The sequence below is a fragment of the Aedes albopictus genome, chromosome 3 (assembly GCF_035046485.1).
Source record: "Aedes albopictus strain Foshan chromosome 3, AalbF5, whole genome shotgun sequence".
In the NCBI taxonomy this organism is placed as follows: Eukaryota; Metazoa; Arthropoda; class Insecta; order Diptera; family Culicidae; genus Aedes; species Aedes albopictus.
Genome location: NC_085138.1, coordinates 73,717,720 through 73,734,543, shown reverse-complemented (window position 1 = coordinate 73,734,543; position 16,824 = coordinate 73,717,720). Strand labels below are relative to the sequence as shown.

General features: G+C 40.8%; 2 protein-coding genes and 1 long non-coding RNA gene across 4 annotated transcripts; 2 read left to right on the top strand and 1 right to left on the bottom strand.

Moving 5' to 3' along the window:
* Nucleotides 1–4,875: 4,875 nt before the first annotated feature.
* LOC134289734 (uncharacterized) lies at nt 4,876–7,581 on the top strand. Its single transcript, XM_062856152.1, has 2 exons — nt 4,876–5,008; nt 5,065–7,581. Exons 1-2 carry the CDS (start codon nt 4,928–4,930, stop codon nt 7,579–7,581), a joined length of 2,598 nt encoding a protein of 865 aa, XP_062712136.1. The 5' UTR covers nt 4,876–4,927.
* LOC109397381 (uncharacterized) lies at nt 7,449–12,688 on the top strand. Of its 2 annotated transcripts, none has more exons than XM_062856153.1 (8): nt 7,449–7,587; nt 7,656–7,912; nt 8,607–8,752; nt 8,813–8,903; nt 10,499–10,690; nt 11,496–11,657; nt 11,727–11,972; nt 12,331–12,688. In XM_062856153.1, the coding sequence occupies exons 2-8, from the start codon at nt 7,676–7,678 to the stop codon at nt 12,601–12,603; spliced, it is 1,347 nt and encodes a 448-aa protein (XP_062712137.1). In that variant the 5' UTR covers nt 7,449–7,587; nt 7,656–7,675; the 3' UTR covers nt 12,604–12,688. The 2 variants fall into 2 exon arrangements, with proteins under 2 accessions (XP_062712137.1, XP_062712138.1); XM_062856154.1 differs by having other exon boundaries at nt 7,479–7,581.
* LOC109401964 (uncharacterized) lies at nt 8,386–10,150 on the bottom strand. Its single transcript, XR_003892434.2, has 2 exons — nt 9,370–10,150; nt 8,386–9,285 (listed from the first exon to the last, which is right to left on the bottom strand). It is a non-coding gene; the product is annotated as an uncharacterized LOC109401964 (long non-coding RNA).
* Nucleotides 12,689–16,824: the final 4,136 nt, after the last annotated feature.

The window sequence follows — 16,824 nt, the reverse complement described above, 5'->3', positions numbered from 1 at the left end:
CATATGCTTATCGATACATCAGCTTAATAAGATGCAGACAAATGTTTTTGTTAAACTCTTTTGTTAAGGAATCAATGCTTGTCGAATAAATTTCTTGTTAAACTTTTGAAAAGTGTTTTAATGTATCATTGTTGATACCGATGAGGAAAGTCGAATATTGACTACTTTCTCAATTGAAAAGTCATTTAAACAGTAATATTCATTTATTTAGTTAACATCAAATTCATGATAATACTGAATCAACAATTTTCCGCCATAATTCTCGATTTGCAGTTGCAGCTGTCCAACGTCGGTCACGACCAAAACTCGCCAGATCACGCTCCACCTGGTCCGCCCATCGTGCTCTCTGCGCTCCACGCCTTCTTGTACCAACCGGATGGTTAGCAAACACCAACTTTGCAGGGTTGTTGTCCGGCATTCTTGCAACATGCCCTGCCCATCGTATCCTTCCGGCTTTGGCCACTTTCTGGATGCTGGGTTCGCCGTAAAGTGCAGCGAGCTCGTGGTTCATCCTTCTCCGCCACACACCGTTCTCCTGCACGCCGCCGAAGATCGTCCTTAGCACCCGTCGCTCGAAAACTCCGAGTGCTTGCAGGTCCTCCTCGAGCATCGTCCATGTCTCGTGTCCGTAGAGAACCACCGGTCTTATTAACGTCTTGTACATGGTACATTTGGTGCGGGGGTGAATCTTTTTTGACCGCAGTTTCTTCTGGAGTCCATAGTAGGCACGACTTCCACTGATGATGCGCCTTCGTATTTCACGGCTCACGTTAGGGGAGACTGAGGAGACTTGATCCCTGGGGAGACTTGTTCCCCCCATATTTTCTCGGAATCAAAAACAGTTTTCTTCTAGCATATTTTTTACAAAACTACATCTTGACAGACGACAATGTTTTGATTACAATTGATTTTGATTGTGCATTGCATTATTTTTTAATGGCTGATGGTTTGTTTTCAGTCCTTCAGAAATCTTTTGGGCGATTCCGAAAAATCTCAATAACTTTGTAAAAATTGAACCAAATCGTGTCAAAATTTTACAGCACATAGTGTAAATAAGATACTATCAAACGTATTTATTCAAATAAGGCTGTTATATAAATATTTTAATTAATGCAGCTTGGTATACACAACAGTGACATGGGGAGACTTGATCCCTTGAGGATTACACACACATTAAACATGTGAAAAATAAAATTCTATTTGGAAGCCTCTATTTACTCGGAATTCTAGTATATTCATTGATAAATCATGTTTGATAATTATTATTTTATTACATACCATAAAAAGAGGGATCAAGTCTCCCCATTTTCAAAATACAGCATAACCTTAACAATTTAAGGAAATATTATAATTTCAAATTCACCATATTCATCAAAATCATAAGACAACTTTAAATGAAAATGAATAGGAAGCTTCTCTGGTTATTTTCCCTTTAAACTAACCATGTGCTCAAAAGGGGATCAATTGTGGCCCATTTTTTAAAAAATCATCATAAGGCATGCTTCCATAAAAACACAGTTTTGAAAACTTTAACAGTAATTCAAAGTCCTTCTGTTGTGCATAAACTTGCAATAGATGTTTACCTTCCATTCTGTACGAAAAACGGATCAAGTTTTGTGTTTTTCTTGAAATTACAGGCAAATTAAGAAAAAGGGATCAAGTCTCCCCAGTCTCCCCTATTGTCAGCCGTTAGCAAGGAACCGAGGTAGACGAATTCTTCTACCACCTCGAAAGTATCCCCGTCTATCGTAACATTGCTGCCAAGGCTTGTCCTGTCTCGGTCAGTCCCACCAACCAGCATGTACTTTGTCTTAGCCGCATTCACCACCAGTCCGACCTTTGCTGCTTCACGTTTCAGGCGGGTGTACAGTTCTGCCACCGTTCCAAATGTTCTAGCAATAATATCCATGTCATCCGCAAAACAGACAAATTGGCTGGATTTCGTGAAGATCGTACCCCGGCTGTTGAGCCCGGCTCGCCGCATAACACCTTCAAGGGCGATGTTGAATAGTAGGCAGGAAAGTCCATCACCTTGTCGTAGTCCTCGTCGAGATTCAAATGAACTGGATAGTTCACCCGAAATCCTTACGCTGTTCTGCACACCGTCCATCGTTGCTCTTATCAGTCTAGTCAGCTTCCCGGGAAAGCTGTTCTCGTCCATAATTTTCCATAGCTCTGTGCGGTCGATACTGTCGTATGCCACCTTGAAGTCGATGAACAAGTGATGCGTTGGGACCTGGTATTCACGGCATTTCTGGAGGATTTGCCGTACGGTGAAGATCTGGTCCGTTGTTGACCGGCCGTCGATGAAACCGGCTTGGTAACTTCCCACGAACTCATTTACTTTAGGTGAAAGACGACAGAAGATGATCTGGGATAGCACTTTGTAGGCGGCATTCAAAATGGTGATCGCTCGAAAGTTCTCACACATTAACTTGTCGCCTTTCTTGTGGATGGGACAGATTATCCCTTCCTTCCACTCCTCCGGTAGCTGTTCGGTTTCCCAGATCTTGACTACTAACTGATGCAGACAGGTGGCCAACTTTTCCGGGCCCATCTTGATGAGTTCTGCTGCGATACCGTCCTTACCAGCCGCTTTGTTGTTTTTGAGCTGGTGGATGGCATCCTTAACTTCCCTCAGCGTGGGAGTTGGTTCGTTCCCGTCCTCTACTGCACCAACATAGTCATTTCCTCCGCTGCCTTGGCCCTCCATGCCTACATTCTCTTCGCCATTCAAGTGCTCGTCGAAGTGCTGCTTCCACCTTTCGATCACCTCACGTTTGTCCGTCAGGAGGCTCCCGTCCTTATCCCTGCAGATTTCGGCTTGCGGCACGTAGCCTTTGCGGGATGCGTTGAGCTTCTGGTAGAACTTGCGTGTTTCCTGTGAACGGCACAGCAGTTCCATTTCCTCGCACTCCGCTTCTTCCAGGCGGCGCTTTTTCTCCCGGAAGAGACGGGTCTGCTGCTTCCGCTTCTGTCTGTATCGCTCCACATTCTGTCGGGTTCCATACTGCAGCATTACCGCCCGCGCTGCATCCTTCTCCTCCAGAACCGCTCTGCACTCCTCGTCGAACCAATCGTTTCGTCGACTCCGTTCTACGTACCCGATAGTGCTCTCGGCTGCGTTGTTGATGGCTGCTTTGACTGTACTCCAGCAGTCCTCTAGAGGGGCCACATCGAGCACACCCTCGTCCGGCAACGCTGCCTCGAGATTCTGCGCGTATGCGGTGGCGACATCCGGTTGCTTCAGTCGCTCTAGATCGTACCGGGGCGGCCGCCGGTACTGTACATTGTTAATAACGGAGAGTTTTGGGCGCAGTTTAACCATCACCAGGTAGTGATCAGAGTCGATATTAGCGCCACGATAGGTCCTGACGCCGATAATGTCGGAGAAGTGCCGTCCATCAATCAGAACGTGGTCGATTTGCGATTCCGTTTGTTGTGGTGATCTCCAGGTGTAACGATACGGGAGGTTGTGCTGGAAGAAGGTGCTACGAATGGCCATGTTCTTGGAGGCGGCGAATTCGATGAGGCGTAGGCCATTTTCGTTCGTCAGCTGGTGGGCGCTGAACTTTCCAATCGTCCTTGATCCTCAACCTGCACATTCTTTCGTCGATCGGCCACCAACCGATCACGCGCCTCTGCATGTTGCCCATCACTATAAAAGCTGTTCCCAGCTCACGTGTGTTGCCGCAACTCTGGTAGATGGTATGATTACCTCTAAACGTTCGCACCATAGATCCTGTCCAACACACCTCCTGCAGCGCTACGATTCCGAACCCGCGGTTCTTCAGTATATCGGCGAGTATGCGGGTGCTCCCGATGAAGTTGAGAGATCTGCAGTTCCACGTACCGAGCTTCCAATCGCAAGTCCCTTTTCGTCGCTGTGGTCGTCGCCATTGGTATCGGTTCGCATTCTTCTCTTGTTGATTTTCCGGTGCTAGTCTTTTTTACGGCTGGCTCGCAGGGCTTGACACCAACCCACTAACCCAGGGAGCTGGGCTTACCTTCCCGGAAGCTACGGGTTCTGCATTGGCATTTCCTTCAATTACAGTGCTAAATAGCTAGGCTCGAGCGCCAGTCTTCGCCGGGGGTGGTGTTTTTAATGGGCGCTCAGGAGATAATATTTTACCTGAGCTTCCACCCCCTTAAACAGTAATGTGTAGAGCATAATTTTAGTTCAGCTATCATTACCATTATTAAGCAACAATTCAGCAAGCTTGCTTGTTTGTGACTTGCAATTGTTAGTTGGGACGTGTTTTGGGCTGAACAGCTGTTGAAGTATAAGGCGATGTTCAGTTGATTGCCGCGTGCTGTGCTAATTCACCACTGACTGCTGAACACAAGTTCAGGAGTGATCATTATTGAGTCATGGGGGAAGATTATGTTAGCGAGGATAGGCTTCAAGTGATCGGACTAAAGTAAGGAATGACAAAAAACACCGATCGGTTCAGTAGCTTCCGAATGCATAGCGGCCAGACAGACAGACAGACAGACAGACGGACAGACAGACAGACAGACGGACAGACAGACAGACAGACAGAAATTCATTTTTATATATACACACTTAAAACCAATTCTCGAGCTCGGCAAAAAAAAATGCCGAGTGAGAACGGCAAAATAGAAAATTGCCGATATTTCAGCAATAAAAACATTAATTACCGAGATTCAGTAAAAATGTTTACTAAAAAACCGTAAAAGTATCTCAACATGCCGAATTTCGTCAAACGAAATTGCTGATCTGTTCGGTATTCGGCGATTGTACCGATATCAGCAATCGCGTTTGCCGGGATTTCGGTATATGCGTTACATATTGCCGATAATCAGTAACGCAGCTGTCACTCGGAGTCTCACGCGTGCCGGTCGCCAGCGCCATTTTTATTCCAAGTGTTGCAGCCAGTAAAAGTGTAAAAGTAATTTCCTGGATATGGAGCAAGTTTCTGAGGACGTAAAGCGAAGTTTCGGCCCCGTAATGGACCACGCCCTAGAAGTCATCAGGACAGAAGACGTAAGACTCTACGATCTTCTCCGTAAGTATTATATTTAATTGTTATTTGTTTGTAGATGCCTCGTTTGACGTGCTTTTTTTGCCGCGAAGTTATTGTTGGATATGTCGACGAACTTCAGCGGCATGTTAACCAACATATCCGGAACAATGACTTCAACCCATCCAGTATATTCTACGACTGCATGATTCCCAAATGCAAGTCCCGATATGACCATTTTAAATCATTAAAGCGACATATAGTTCTGCAACATCCTGTACACAGCACTAACCCTGCCGATTCCACCGAGCACAACGTTAATGTTGACTTGGGATCCGATGATGAGCCTTGTATTAAAAAACCCAGGATCCAGATTCCTGCGTCTTCCTCCGATGACCAGGCAGGCTATACCACTGGGAAAACTAGTACTTCATCTCTTTCTCGGATTAAAGAATGTTTATCACTTGGTATTTGTCGCCTTGCGAAGGACGTTTCCCTGCCACAGTCCAAAATTACGGAAATGATTACAGTATGTGAAACACTCGTTCGCATGCTTTCCGAATATTTCCAGGAAAATACCCAGTCATTTCTGGAAAAAAATGAAATCGATCAAACATCACAGGAGGCGGTGTTATTTTTAAACTGTTTCCATTTGCCTGATTTATTCTCCGACGTCTCGACATCTGCTAAACAAACTCAATTTCTGAACAAACTTGCTGTCTCTATTCCAAATCCTGTGGAAAAAATGTTACAGACGCGTGAAGACATCCGACACGTTAACGGAATCTCAAAGCGAGTTCGAATTAATGAAACATTTACTTATATACCTGTCATTGAAACCCTCAAACTCATATTTCGGAACCCTCAAACGCGAAAACTGTTAGATGATAGTCAAGAAAATGATCAGTTTGTTAAGGAGTACCACACATTTCGAACAGGAGAAACTTTCAAGAAAAGCCAGTTTTTCAAAGACTTCCCAAATGCCATAAGATTGGATTTATACCAAGATGATGTTGAGCTTGGCAACCCATTAAGCTCAAGAGCTGGCATCAATAAGATTTCAGTATTTAACTTTAAAATCCAAAACATGCCTGATAAATGGAACAGCTCGCCCCGTTCGATTTTTCCTTTATTATACGTAACTGCTGTAGACGCCAAAAAGCACGGATACAACAAAATTCTTCAACCCATGATAAAAGATCTACAGAAACTTGAAAACGGCGTTACGGTTTATTACGGTTCTGAAAAGTTCGAGTTACGAGCAATTGTGACCATTTTTTGCGGGGACACATTAGCACTTCACGAGATTTTCGGTCTTCTTGGCCCAAGTGCGAAGTATTTTTGTAGAATATGCACGATTCCAAGACCAATATTCCACGAAAATCCATTCCAAACATTTCCGTTGCGGACCAAAGAGTGGTATCAAACTAATTTGGCTAAACTTGAGTCTGGCGAGATTACTAGATCGGAATGCGGATTAAAACAAGGAGGATGTATCCTAAACGAGCTCGAAAACTTCCACGTAACTGAGAACTTTGCCCTTGATGCAATGCACGATATCGCCGAAGGACTTATTCCATTAACTATCCAGTTAGTGTTGAGCCATTACTACAAAACAAAGGAGCTAGGAATGACTATCGACTACATAAACCAGCGTATTCACATGTTCTCATACGGTTACATCGACAAGAAAAATCGACCTTCGGCTAATTATACGGATGAAATGCTCTCCAGACCATCTACGTACAGATTAAAGCAAACCGCTTCTCAAAATTTGCTTTTGTTGAGGGCATTTCCCTTTCTCTTTGGTCATAAGGTTACCGAAGATTGCCCATATATGATGATGATCGGACATTTAATAAATATAACCCGGATATTGATGTCTTTAATAATTTCGGACCACATGTTGGCGTCCTTAGAAGAGCACATCAGGTTGTATGAGGAGCTCTTCTACGCAAAATTCAAAAAAAGAATCAATAAAAATCACCATCTGGACCACTATATTCTCTGCATAAAACGAAGTGGCAACATGAAACAATTCAACTGTCTTGTGTTTGAGCAGAAGAACAAAGCTCTAAAAAACCAAGCAACCACATGCAGAAATTTTAAAAATATCTGCAAAAGTTTAGCCAAGCGACAGACTTTCAGAATGGTAACGGACATTCTGGACAACCCGTTTGCTGATAGTATAACCTACGGACCGGGAACCATCGTAGCACGAGAATCTTGTCTGAGTAAAGCCTTTCTGCAACCTTCCATAGCTGTAGTCTTTATACCGAAAAAGGTAACGATAAATGGTATTGATTTCCGTTCAAACTTGATTGTCTGCCTCAAAAATGCCAAGGATAAGAACTATCCATCGTACGGGATCATCAGGGAGATCGTTGTGATCGACAGCAGAATTTACTTCCTTGTAAAACTATGTATCACCAAGTTATATAACGATTTTCTGCAAGCATACGAAGTGGAGGTGAATACAAATGAACAAATGCTCAATTTTGAAGATATTCATTTGCACACCACGTTTGCTTTTTGGACTCCGTATGGAAGCGACAAAAAATACATCTCTAGGAGAAATTATCACCGCGATTATTAAGTACACGTAATATCTAAAATATATTTTATATTTATATTTCATTAAATAACTTTCAATATGTATCAAACATTCAGTTCACGAAGAGGTCACGGACATGGAAACATTCATGATGCTGGACAAGGACGACTTTACCAGACTGGAATTATCGACGAAGAAAATCAAATTGATCCAAAAAATCCAAAGGCAATACACCGATCTAATCATTGAAGAAAGGCTTGATGAAACCGAAGACACCGGCGCGAACACTGGAAAAGAAGAAGACGATCCCACTGTTGAGGCTGATGTCAGCACAAATCCAGAAGACATCTACAAGTCTATTAATCTTGATCAGGTAAATGCAATTCTATGCTAATAGATAATACAGTAAATGTAACATATGAGGGAAAGTGGTTCATGATGAATACATAAGGTATTGCAGATTACACCCCAAATTGAACTATCACACCTTTAGGTACGCCTAAAAAATGTGATAAAAGGGCACATTTGCCTCGAATCGTCTCGACGTCTTCGGTGCACTTATTCCTCTATTTACAAGGAACAAGGGCCTCGAAGACCTCAACTCGATCTGGTCCTGTGCTGCAATCACACTTTGAGGGTGTATGGACAGTGTTCGGAAATTAACTATTATGTCAATCCAATTTGGGGTGCAGTCAGCAATAAGGTATGCCAAATTAAAACAAATATATGCCAAACCATTACTTTCTACTACATTTAAAGAACGAGCTTTGTATGTTCTTTTACATACAAATAAGGTTTGGTTTTGTTACGTGTTTCAGTTTGTTTGTTTTGGTTTCGTTTTTATCACATATAATCCTAAAGTAATAAACCGCCTATGAACTCATTTATTTATCCAATCACATTTGTTAATCACTTTTGTTTGTACTTTGAAAGATTAAAAAATATTATTGTGGCATTTTGAACCATTTCCCCCTGGCATCAAACTATCCCTTACAAAGATCTCTTGATTCATGGACGGCCCAAACACTCAAACTACACATTTCATTTATAAATCTCTATTTTTGCAGGAAATCAACATCGACACTATACTTTGCAAAACCGAAACAGGCAGGAATTTGATTGAACGCCTGAAGGAAGGTCAAAATTCAAACGAAAAAATGATAACGCAGATCTCCCACATCTTGTGTGACTGTTTGCGAGCAGTGTATGGCGAGTATGTTTTCATTCTTATGTAAGGCTAGGACGTGCTAGTATTTTATAAAACTCGTTGTAGGAGGCCATCCACATTCCATAAGGAAATGATAGCAAAATCGCTTGTAAAGACGTACCCCATCCTTGGATCTGCTGCCTCCGATGTACCACATGTAAGTAAATCATCCTTTTATAATCATTACAAGATTGTACCATACTGAAACACTTTGAGAAACATTTTGAGCTTGAGTCTAACAAAATAATTTCTTTGCGTAATTATGCGACTGTGTTGATTACGGATCCATTCACTATTTATTTTCTAGAAGTTCACCAGTATCTACAATTAGTTCACACCACAATTGATAATTACACAATTTCACGCCATTGTTCATTTTTTTTTTTCATTCAAAGTTCAATACTAAATAATCAAGAGATAGAATTCACCATCCGGTCCACAAACAGTAATTGCAATTGCATTTCTATCGGGTGACGTTCTTGGTAGTTCTAATTGGAAATCCACATTTACCGCTTTCCTGAATAGCTGATTCATTCAACCTGCAAAAAATAACCATCAAATTGGAAATGCTTCTAAATTACTATTTAGTCTGAGCAGAGCACACTGTACAGAATTAAACTTACCGTTTCGTCGATGTATTAATCAGTATTAGGTATTAGTTTTAGTTTTTCATATCACTAATAAATAAGAATAAACGGCAAGTTTGTTTTATGATTGCTTGTGATCATTTTGATTCCTTTCGTAGCATGTAAACAAACAGAGGTTGCTGATGATTGACACCTTTCTCTTTCCAGCTTACGCATGTTTTCATTGGGAAAACATTTGTGAGATGAAAAGAGAGAGATGTCAATCATCAGCAACCTCTACACACGGTTTCTATAATCGTTTTCAAAAAGAGCCTATTATTTAATTGTTTATTTTGCTCATCTCGCTTACCTTTTTTATACGGAGGAAAACACCCGATGTTTAGGTTAGCTTAACCCAAAATGATAGTTATATACTAATTAGATAGTAAAATTACAAAGTTTGCAAAATAAAATGAAAATTAACTTCCGATCATCCAAACCCAGTTTTTGTGTTACATTGATGAAAGTCGTGTTAATAACGATTTGATTGGATGAGCTTCTCATTTTTTTTTGCAAAATAAAAATAAATAGATAAAAGATTTAAATGTTAGCGAAACACAGTAAATATTTCAGCCAATACCATTATCAGAAAGAACATCACCAACACTCCTGGTTTACGTTGGCGCACTGCTTTTAAACCTCGAGTGCAGAGCATTTTTTTAGGTTCTTTTAAACTGTTGGTCTAGGAATGGTGATGATGATGATTAAAATAAAACATCGCAAGCATTGGTCTGCGAGATGCACCCGATGGGTGAGGGAGCATCCATTAAGTACGTCACGCTATGGACTTATCCACCGATGAACCGAATTCATCGCGGTCCGAGAATTTTGACACTAGAGCGGGGTCTGTTCCAATCAGAATCGTCCAATTCTGATTGGAACGGCCCCGCTCTAGTGTCAAAATTTTCGGACCGCGATGAATTCGGTTCATCGGTGGATAAGTCCATTGTACCTATGAATCATTGCACGCATGTTTATTTGTTTGAATTTTGAGCAAAGCCGAATGACATTCACTACTGACAATTTAAGAGATAAATAAAACCTCTGTATTCAAAAGTGAGAAAACATTATTTTAATCTGCTGTTAATACAATTGATCAACGAAATTATCTTGAAAATCATTTTAGGCTTTGTGGTTCCACAAGAACGGTCGCGGAGAAGGCCGGCATGCTGGGAAAATCCATTATCGAATGGAATATTTTGCTAAGAAGTCAGATAACAGAGTCATCCGTCGTCGTCAAAACCCACAACAATCTCAACCGGACGCTGAACCGGATCAAGCGGAACCATTGGAAACTGTTGAAGATTTTGAATGCTTGGTAAGAATGTACATATACCTAAATTACATATTCATGTGAATGGCTTAGTGACACCAGTAATATTTTAAGTAGCATTTCACTGCTGTCTGAAATGTATTATATTTATGTATAGGGATACAGAAACAGCCTAAACGGTTGGTCAAACCTTGTGGCACGACCGGTCATTTCGATTAGGAGCCGTTCATAAACTACGTAGACTTTGAGGGGGGGATGGGGTCGGACCAAAAACTACGCTACATACAAATTTCAAAATTTTAATATCGGACGAAAGACTATTTGGTATTAACATAAAATTTTGTCTACGTCGTTTATGAAAGGTCCCTAAGCGCTATGATTGCCAGGATTAGCACATATGAGCCATTTTGCGAGACGTTTCGGATCAGCTGATCGCTCATTATGAATGAATTGGCCACTCGTACCTCATGGTTTATCCAACCGTTTGAGTGGTGTACCTTTACGGTTTATCGTTGACTTAGAATAAGCATGTATCGGGATTCTAAAAAGACATTGTAAGAACATGGTGTCACAGACAAGCAGACGTAATATTCAGAATATTATGCGTTTCGAAACAGAAGATTGAAACATTTCAGGGCTATTCTCATTACACCGGACGTCGATTTATTTCCAATAATATGTTCGGGCGACAACTGACCGGTTTAGTGAAAAGTGCTTCATAATTTAATTGAAAATAAATCGATGTCCGGTATAATGAGATTAGACCTTGTAAGTTACAGCTCATAGTTTTAGTATTTTTGATTAAAACGATGCTAACAATGCTAATGTAAATTTTGTTCTCTAATAACAGGTTAACGAACTGAAATTTTCGGTCCCGTCGGAACAAACCAAAACGCACATCAAGAATCTCTGGAAAAGGACCATCAGGTTCCGGAATGACCACAGAGACGCCGGCTCATTTCTGACATTTCTAACGGATTTCCCGGTGGCCTCAGCGTTCGGCGGGTTATTGGTAAGATGAAAACTTCTCTGCATTGCCCTGTTTTTCAAAAGAAATAATTGTATGCACACATTTTTGTAGATAATGTCGGACTACGAAGCATTGCATCCCAAAGCACCGGATTTCAGAGCAGCATGGAACGAACTTCAAGAAAAAATTCTTGAACGGTATCGCGATAAGTATCGGTTCCTGAAAAATGATTTCATCCGAGCGTTAGCGATTGTTCGAGAGAAAAACCCGACTCGTGGGTCAAAACGCCCAAGGGAAAGGAATGAGCAGGATCTGCGGAAGAATAACCCTCTTCATGGAATAATCCTATGGATCAATGTAAGTTCCTAAGTGACTATATCATAATTTAATTATTTTCAAGAGTTTAGCAGCTTTAGGGTACGCAAATCAAAGAAATCCTTCTTCAGTCTGGGTCGAGCCTCAAAACTGCCGTAATTTGGCAAAGTGACGATACCGCTATTTAAATTTTCGATGTATTTTGGCATATATCTGGTTAAATAATAAGACTCTAGCAGGTATGGATTGCGATGCAAATTGTCGTTGTTTAGCAAGTTTTTAGCGAATGGCCAAGAGGTTAATATGTGAACACCAGAAATGTCAAAATGTTCAATGTCGTTTACGTAACTCTGCGAGATTACCTTTGGAACCGTTATAATATTGTGTTTCATATTTTCAGGCCGATGCTCCTATACCAGAACCAGATGTTCCGCAAATTGTGATAAGAGGAGAAGAGTTTGTAGAAGGTAATGGATCACTCGTTTGGAAGAACGTAGCGATCCCGCTCGAAACAGATATCTTATCAGCCTTTGCCTTGCTGTGTGCGACGTTCACCGTGTTTAACGTAAAATGTTCGCCGTCGGACAAGTTGTTCTACGGTTTTTTCAACGCAACGTGCTTCAAAGTAGATGCTTTAAGCACCACTGGTAACAAGTTTTTGAGCTTGCTCTGATCCAATTTGCAACCTTTGATTTTCTCTACATATACAAATGAAATGAATACCTATGAAGCAGACAAATAAAATGACCATTTTTTAATTTATTGTTTTAATTAATTCAAATTGATTGAAATTACCTAAAAATGCGCGTGAGTCTTCAAAAGTTACTGATTACTCGGCAAATTATTGCGTGTTACGATTTACTGATTGATCGGCAATTCACGATTTGTTATTGTTTTTTTTGCCGGGCAGTCAGTATTTTTTTTGCCGAGATGTCCAGCAAAATTTGACATTTAGTCGGATGCCTGTTTGCCGAAGTGCCCGGCAACTTGAACTTTTGCCGAGATGATTGCTGAGCACTCGGCTGTGCAAATCTCGGCAATTATTTTGCTGACATTCGGCAAAAAAATCTAAGTGTGTATAGATAGATAGATAGATATATATAGATTTTAGAGCTTTACCGCAACTGGCGCGCTGTCACTCTCCATTGGACCTTAACTAAGCATAACAATTACTGCGAGGATCAAACCGTGTCAGACAAATGCAGACAAATGTTTCAATTTCTCTTAGAAAATGGAATTTGAGAAAATTCAAATTCAATGGGAAGTGACGCTCCACCCATCCTGTGGCATCGGCGTCCATACGCTCAGGCCAGCTCACCTTTGAAGTCCCTCAGGGTCGGCATCAGTGGGGTAACACCAGCGGCGTCATGGTCGCGGTTTTTTCCACAGTCAAGTTCGCGGATTGTGAACAATCCTCGGTACCCATTACGTAATTTATTTTTGGTCCATTTAATGTCAGATCGGTGTAACACGCTAAAAATAATTTACACAAAATGCAATTTACACGAAAAAAAATACACGGTAATAATTATTAATGGGTACCAGACTGGACACCAGAAATTACTAATAGGGGTTCTCAAATTATTATTTATTTACTGTGATTACTAATATTACAAAGTTGTATGCAATTAACTGCATGGGAAACTAATTTAACAAACAAATTTTTTATTTATTTTAATTTCAACACAACAAAGCTAATAAAAAAACTAACAACAATGATAAACAAAACACATAACTCTCGCATTATAGTTGCCGATATTGTCGGTAACACTAGATATTTTCTACTAAGATGGATTATACACGGAAAAATAAATGAAAATGTAATTATATTATTCCAGTACTAACAGGTCAACAACGAATTAACTACATCGGCTGTTTTCCTACTCACCGCATCGACCAATGTGGCGCTAGCTTCTATGCGCGAAAAATCGCTAAAAGTAAATCGCAAAAATATTGTATGGCGAATACCATATAAAGGCAAATTCTTCAAAGTGGAACACATTACTCGAAAAAATATTTGGTAGTGGTTGTGCACAATGGTGACCACTATTAAGCCTACCAAATATTTTTTCGGGAAAAGCTTTGTATTTCAAGTAATTCAAGTTTAGATGCATTTCGCCATACAGAATTAAATTGATTTACTCCTGCTGATCAACTGTGGCTGCGCGCAAAGCGGGTAGTCCATTGGCGAATTACCCTTAGCGCATAAAAACAATCAAACTACAGCTTGACTTAAAAATATGCATTGATTTGCACTCAACCAAAGATTAGTTGAAGTTCGAAAAGAAACCAAAGTTGTGTATGTGCGTGTGTTTAAATCACACTTCAAATTCCATGATTACATCATTTTCGGTTTATTACAAAGCACATTATCCAGCCATGACACAATTCCTATCCGGTCATGTCGTACCCTCAGCGTTGGCTTCCTTTTCCGGCCCAACGTCAATCTCGCCACACAACAACGTTTCGACATTTTCCTGTTGACAGAAGCCAAAGAGAGTCAAGCTTCGTAATCCGCACTCCCAACCAACCAGCCGGAATAGGCAAAGTCAACAAACGACGCAAATCGGAATCACCTTCCGGTATAAATATGTACTTATGGCAAAGCACCTTACCCCGGTCTGACATCGTCAGAATGCTGCTGAGTGACTAGGAAGGGATGGAAAGCCAACAATTTTGACACATTTGCTCTCTCTCCAGCTCCAGCTCGAGCAAAAAAGGGAAGCAGGAAGCCATCGCTGCAAATTTCTTCTCCATGCTGCTGGCTTCGCTATAGCAGGTACATATAGATGTATAGGCATCTGACCTGAGAACACGTCGCGTCGTGGGAGTGAGTATTCAAGCATTGATCGACGACGACGGTGCGGTGGTCTTCATCCTTTTCGCCGCCCTGATGCTTGGCATGATGCTTCTTCGATAAAAGTGCCAGAGTACGTACAAGCGTAGGAAGTTTTCGCATCTCATTTTCCAGTCGTATGGTTTTTCTCCATCTGCTGGAAAGGAGGGTTTCATCGTCCTATAGTGGAATGCCCGTAGCGGTTTGAGAATCTTGGAAGCTTGAATGGTTTCTGTGCCGTCGGTTGACGACGAGAAGCACAAAGTAGGTTGAACTGAGCAAACACTGACTGTCTTGTCCATTTGCACACTTTCCCAGTAAGTTCACTCCGGAAAGAATTGGCTTGATTGTCCACGCCAATGTTTGATTTTTTTTTTCGATTTGATTTTCAAACTCTAACAGATGGTGCCACTACATTAGCAGTGAAATCTATTTCCAAGTACCTTTGGACAAATACATACATACCTAGCTGAATCATTGCTGTCCGTGTCATGGATAATTCGTTATGTGTATTCACATTGGATGTAATGACAAGATTTTGATCAACGACTTTGAAATATATTCGTCTTCAAATTTCAGCTTCTTTAACCAATGTGCTGTTAAATAACACACGAAAAAAAATCCATTCCCAAGACCATGAATATGACTCATAGTTTCCCGATATTTTTATGATTTTATGTTATAAATATAGGGTAATTCGCCAATTGTTGAACGGTTAGTATTGGCATTTTGGTTTTCGTTTGTTTTTCCGTGCATAATTCCACTTTAGTTGAAAAATATCCAGTGAACGATCTACTTGAATTTGTATTCCCTTAAATTCCATTTTCTAAGAGAAATTAGAACATTTGTATGGGAAGTCTGTAACCCAAATGTTGAACGCTTCCTCAAAGCTAGCTCATCCTAATGTTGGACGGTTCTCGCTAATTCTTCATTACACCAACAAAGCTAGCCATGAAACTTTCTGACACTTGTCAGGTCATTTTGACAGACCACACACATGCACGAAAAAGACGGATAATATATTCTACTTTATCGATCTTGTTGGCGTCCATTGCATGCTCATGTTACATCTGTCAAAATGACCTGAGAATTGTCAGTCATTTTGAGGTTAGGTTCGTTGGTGTAATAAAGAATTGTTGAACGGTTCAAGCTTTGTTCGTAAATTGATGACGGATAACCCGACATAAACCTAACATTCACCTGTTTTTATTTTGGGCACCAAACCTAACCTAGACCCAACAGTTATCCGATGTGGGTCCAACATTTGATTAAATTTAGTCCAACTTTGACCCGACATCCGATATTTTTTTACTCTGTCGGAATTTTTCCCGGGTTTTTCGTGTTTTGTGCCCAGCTAGTCCCAGCTAGTAACAATTCATTTAAATGACAAGGGATCGCTTTTTTTTTTGTTTTTATTTATGTGTATTTTAACAAGGGATCGCTCATTTGAGCTCTAGTGGAGTGAAATCGTTTTAACCCTTCCGTTACCAACCCCCCCCCCCCCCCCTAACGAGAGTGCGAAAAAATACTCTTTTCGTTATAACTTTTTTGTTTTTCAATATTTTTCGACCAAATTTTGACACAATAAGCGGATATCCTTCTATTTTAAGGATTTGCTAGGGATTGTTGGAATGGCCACCTGATTCCGGAGTTATTCCGGAATCAAAATGGGTCATTCGATTTGGTCATTTTGAAAAAAGTAAATTTTCGATATGAGAGCCGTCCAGTTTTCAGACCTAAGTGCACTAGAATGATAGAAAAAATTGTCTAGAAATCCATCCCGGTCACTACGTGCCTTGGAACCCGTTTTACGGATCAATTTTTGAATATGATTCAATCCCATCATGCGACACCTCAAACTTCATGATTTTTCAAGATGCATCATTCTGTGCTGTTTTGGCGTTGTCTGAAATACTGTTGGCCATTTTGAAACCGGTATTCGGATTTCCCGGGAATCGGTTCCGGTGGTTCCGGGGTCCAATTTTCGAAAATAAACAAACACCATTATGCGACATATCAAACTTCATGATTTTGAAAATTATGGCACTTTATCATAAT